The sequence below is a fragment of the Orycteropus afer genome, unplaced genomic scaffold (assembly GCF_000298275.1).
Source record: "Orycteropus afer afer isolate SDZICR_OR568_19922 unplaced genomic scaffold, OryAfe1.0 scaffold00049, whole genome shotgun sequence".
In the NCBI taxonomy this organism is placed as follows: Eukaryota; Metazoa; Chordata; class Mammalia; order Tubulidentata; family Orycteropodidae; genus Orycteropus; species Orycteropus afer.
Genome location: NW_006921636.1, coordinates 3,898,271 through 3,902,181, shown reverse-complemented (window position 1 = coordinate 3,902,181; position 3,911 = coordinate 3,898,271). Strand labels below are relative to the sequence as shown.

The 3,911-nt window shown below is 51.8% G+C and overlaps 1 protein-coding gene across 1 annotated transcript in view; it reads right to left on the bottom strand.

Moving 5' to 3' along the window:
- LOC103194966 (zinc finger protein 64-like) overlaps nucleotides 1–309 on the bottom strand; it is a 19,596-nt gene extending 19,287 nt beyond the window's left edge. Inside the window, exon 1 of the mRNA XM_042780631.1 lies at nucleotides 192–309. Within this exon, the coding sequence (XP_042636565.1) occupies nucleotides 192–309 (118 nt within the window). The remainder of the gene's footprint in view (nucleotides 1–191) is intronic.
- Nucleotides 310–3,911: the final 3,602 nt, after the last annotated feature.

Here is a 3,911-nt window from a genome sequence, read left to right as displayed (position 1 = left end):
CCGCGGAGTGGGAAATGTACAAGAGGGTTTAACTCACAGAGGTGAGGGCGCTCAGGTCTGAGCCCCAGAACCGCAGCTGGAAGGTTCGCCCGCCCTTGCACGCCCCTTGCATGGACCTCGCACCCGCGCGGGCCCGGGGCACGTCCATGAACCCCACAACCCCTCGGCCAGGCGTCCTCAGCTCAACTCACCTGGCCCCCCTGGTTCCCACGCAGCCACCTGCCGGGCCGCCTCCGCCAATGCCCGGAGCTCGGGCTGGGGCTCCTCGGAGTTGAGGTGCTGGGGCTTGGGCTGCTTGCGCCGGGACATGGAGTGCGAATCCGAGCTCCCACAGAGTCCCTCGGAACGGTTGACCTCACACAACGAATTCCCGGAGTTCGGAAATTACCGCCCCCCACCTCGACCGGAACGCGCATGTCCCGGCAATTCTGTTCACCTTCCGCGCAGCGCGATTAATCTACATCCCTGACGGCTGACTGGCCTGGAGCCAGGACCTCAGGGGTCGGGTGCAAGTGTGGTCCGCGCAGGCAGCCTCCGCACCACCTAGGAGCCGGTCGGAAATGCAGACTCTCGGGCTCCACCCAGACACGCGGAGTCAGAATCTGCATTGTAACAAGATCCCTAGGTGATTCGCATGCACATTAAAGTTGGAGAAACCGTGTCTGCATTTTAACGAGGTCCCCAGGTGATACACTGGCCCATTAAAATTTCTGCAGCGCAGCGCTGCTCCAACTTTAATGCGCACGGAATCACTGGGGAGCTCGTTAAAATGCAGATTCTGATGCTGTGGGTACAGGCTGGGGCCTGAGCGTCGGTATTTCTAACGAGCTCCCAGGTGATCCCGCATTGCCGCGCTGCACAGGTCACGCTTTCGGATTCTGACTTAATTGGTTGGGGCTGGGACGTGGGCGTTGGTTCCCCCCCCCCAAAGCTCCCCAGGTGATTCTGAGGTGCGGCCAAAGTTGAGAATCCCGCGTGGAGGTTGTGCTGGGCTCAGAAGCCAGACTTCGGCTCGCAGTTCTCTACTTTGTCTATTTGAATTTAAAATTTAAATGAGGGCAGTGGGTCGCCAGCTTCAGGGTGAAGCGCTGTGACCGGGAGCTGTTAAAAATGCAGATTCCGAAAACTGAGGATTCAGGTGGCAGGGCCAGGCGTCTGTATGTTAGTTAGCACAGCGTCCTCTAGCTCCCACCGCCAGGAGACTGGCGCACCTGGCCTAGGAGGACACAGGTGAGGTATCTGTGGTCCTAAAGGGCGCGGAGCCCCACCCAGCAGGTGACTGCGGCGTGGTCCTGGGAGGGAGAGGGGTTGAGCTAATTAGCGTTCGTGCCCAGGCTGGTTGGGGCCTTAATGAGACTCGAGGGGGACCCCCCCCCCCTTCCTTGCAGCACAAGTCCAACAAACCTACCCGGAGCAGGAAGCCACCTGCTCCCCCAGGTGTTTACTTTCTGCACGTTGGGGAATTACTGTAGGGCTGAGCCCTGAGCGTGCAGGGACCTGAGCGTCACGTGGGGCTCTCGTTTAAAAAAAAACCCGGAACCAAGTTCAGCCCCCAAGCAGAAGGGGAAGGCCTGAGACTCTGTATCTTTAACCAGTGGCGCGGGTGAGTTTTAGGACGCCGCAAGCTTGAGAAGGACAGCTTGCGTGGACCCTTTGGGGTTTGGCAGCGTCCTGCAAGACGCCTTCTGTGATTGCCTTTGGCCAAATCCTACGGGAGAACCTTCCCGAATAGCATTTTTACTTGGTTTTTAACATTTCTCAAAAGATGAGGGTTCCCCCCCCCCCTTCAAACTGTGCCTTGATTTTCAAGTTGTGAATTGACTTTAGGCATGTTTGTGTAATGCTGCGAGAAGTCGCTCCAGGTTAAATTGCCAAGAATTTTTTTTTTTTTTTTAAACATCTTTTAAAGTTTTCTTTGGGATGTGTGTAAAGATTCCTGAAAACGTCCGCAGGTGTTTGATGTCTCCTTCTGAGGCTGGTCTCAGAAGAGACAGGACAACGGGAAACAGTGGTTGTGTCCAGGGAAGTTGAACAAGGAGGGGGATGGGCGACATCTAACACTCCTGTGCACTGCTTGAGGGGTGTGTGTGTACACACACACATACAGATGTACACTGTTGATCCTTGAACAACACGAGTTGAAGTTCAGGTCCACTTGTTAGGTGCCCTCGAGTGGGCTCTGATTCATGGCGACCCTATGTCCAACAGAAGGAAACACTGCCTGGTCCTACTATGTCAGTGTTTCACTGCTATTCATATGTACGTGGATTTTTTTTTCACGGTATGCATCTTGGAGAAATGGAAACCACCACACCCAAGGAATGAACAGAAGATGACCGATGGAGATGAGTACTTTGGAACCTGTGCCAGATGATGAGGAAGATGATGCAGAAGAAGCAGTGCCAGAAAACAAACTGACATCAGACAATCTGGCAGAGGGGTCTGATTATTCAAGACTGCTTTTGACTTCTGTTACCACAGGGAACCTTCTGTGATACGGGCCCTGACACTAAGGCAAACGGTGGGAGTGAGACAGGAAGGGAATTGGGCTGGTTGAATCAAGCAGCCTCTGACTTAGTGTTCTTGGAATTTAAGCCTACATGCTGACCACCACATTGTTCCTGCTACTGGCACCAGAAAACTGCTTACAGTGAACAATCCAGGCCCTTAGACAAGATAAGAAGCTATATTTCAAGGCCTTAAACGTGCATGTCCAGCTACAAAATGCTGATAAATCTCTGGAGCTGTCTTTCAAGGTTCCTCACCAGGTGCAAGCATCTACAGTGAAAGTCAGCATGCCCTTCCACCAGAGACAGGCAAGAGCAAGAGTCCCTCCCTGGGACTTGAACCAGAGACCCTCAAGCATGCACAGCATCCCCGAATAAGTCATGTCAAGCATCCCAGAAGCCTTTGCAATGAGTCCCATCTTTGTTCCCAAAGCCTTTGTGGTGGAATCCATCTTGTCTATTTCCTGTGTGTGTACCTGATTTTCATAACCCTACCTTTTCCCCGGAAATCCCTGTCTATTTTATGAATAAAGATAATGCCCTTTTCCCACCTAAAACCCTTCATAAACACTAGGAAAGTCTTCAGGGAGATGGGAGGCTAACATAGCAAAAGCCCCTCACTGTCTGTCCCTCGTGAGGCCCCCCCCCCAACTTCTCCTTTCTCTTTAATAAACTTTGGTTGGTGTGGACATTTTGCCTCTCTTGTTCAATTCCTTGTCAGTAGAAAGCAAGGAAGCAAGGTCCCTCACTCAGGAGCCCCTGGTGACAGAAGGACTGGTACCATATAGAAACATTTTTAGAGAGATGAAAAGGCAAAAAGTAAAAAAAAAATGACGATGTATCTCCATAAAGTTACACTGTGTGTGCCTGCCTCTCCTGCCTCCCTCTACTTCCCCCACCTCTTCTGCCTGTGCCAGCCCAGAGACAGCATGACCAACCCTCCTCTTCCTCAGCACCCTCACCATGCAGATGTCAAGGGTGAAGTCCTCCAGGATGGTCTGCTAACACCTAATGATAGTACATCATCAGGCCAGACAGGTCAGACACTTCCCTGCTGTGCATGTGTGAGTGAGTGTCTTCATGTGAAAGTCTAGTAACTGCACAGCAAGAACTATGTGAATCCACCGTTTATTCTATCAGTAAAACTTCTAGCAACAGTAGGCTATTATAGCTATGTTTTGGGGGAGTCAACAGTTATACATGGATTTGAGTGTGCTGGGGTCAGCACCCCTAATCCCTGCATTGTTCAAGGGTCAATATATGTTGTTGGGTGTCCTTCTAACTCATAAAGACCCCCTGTGACACAGTAGAACAGGCCCAGAGAGTTTTCTAGGCTTGTCATCCTTTACAGGAGCAGGTTCCCAGATCTCTCTCTCTCTCTCTCTGGGTGTATATATATATATA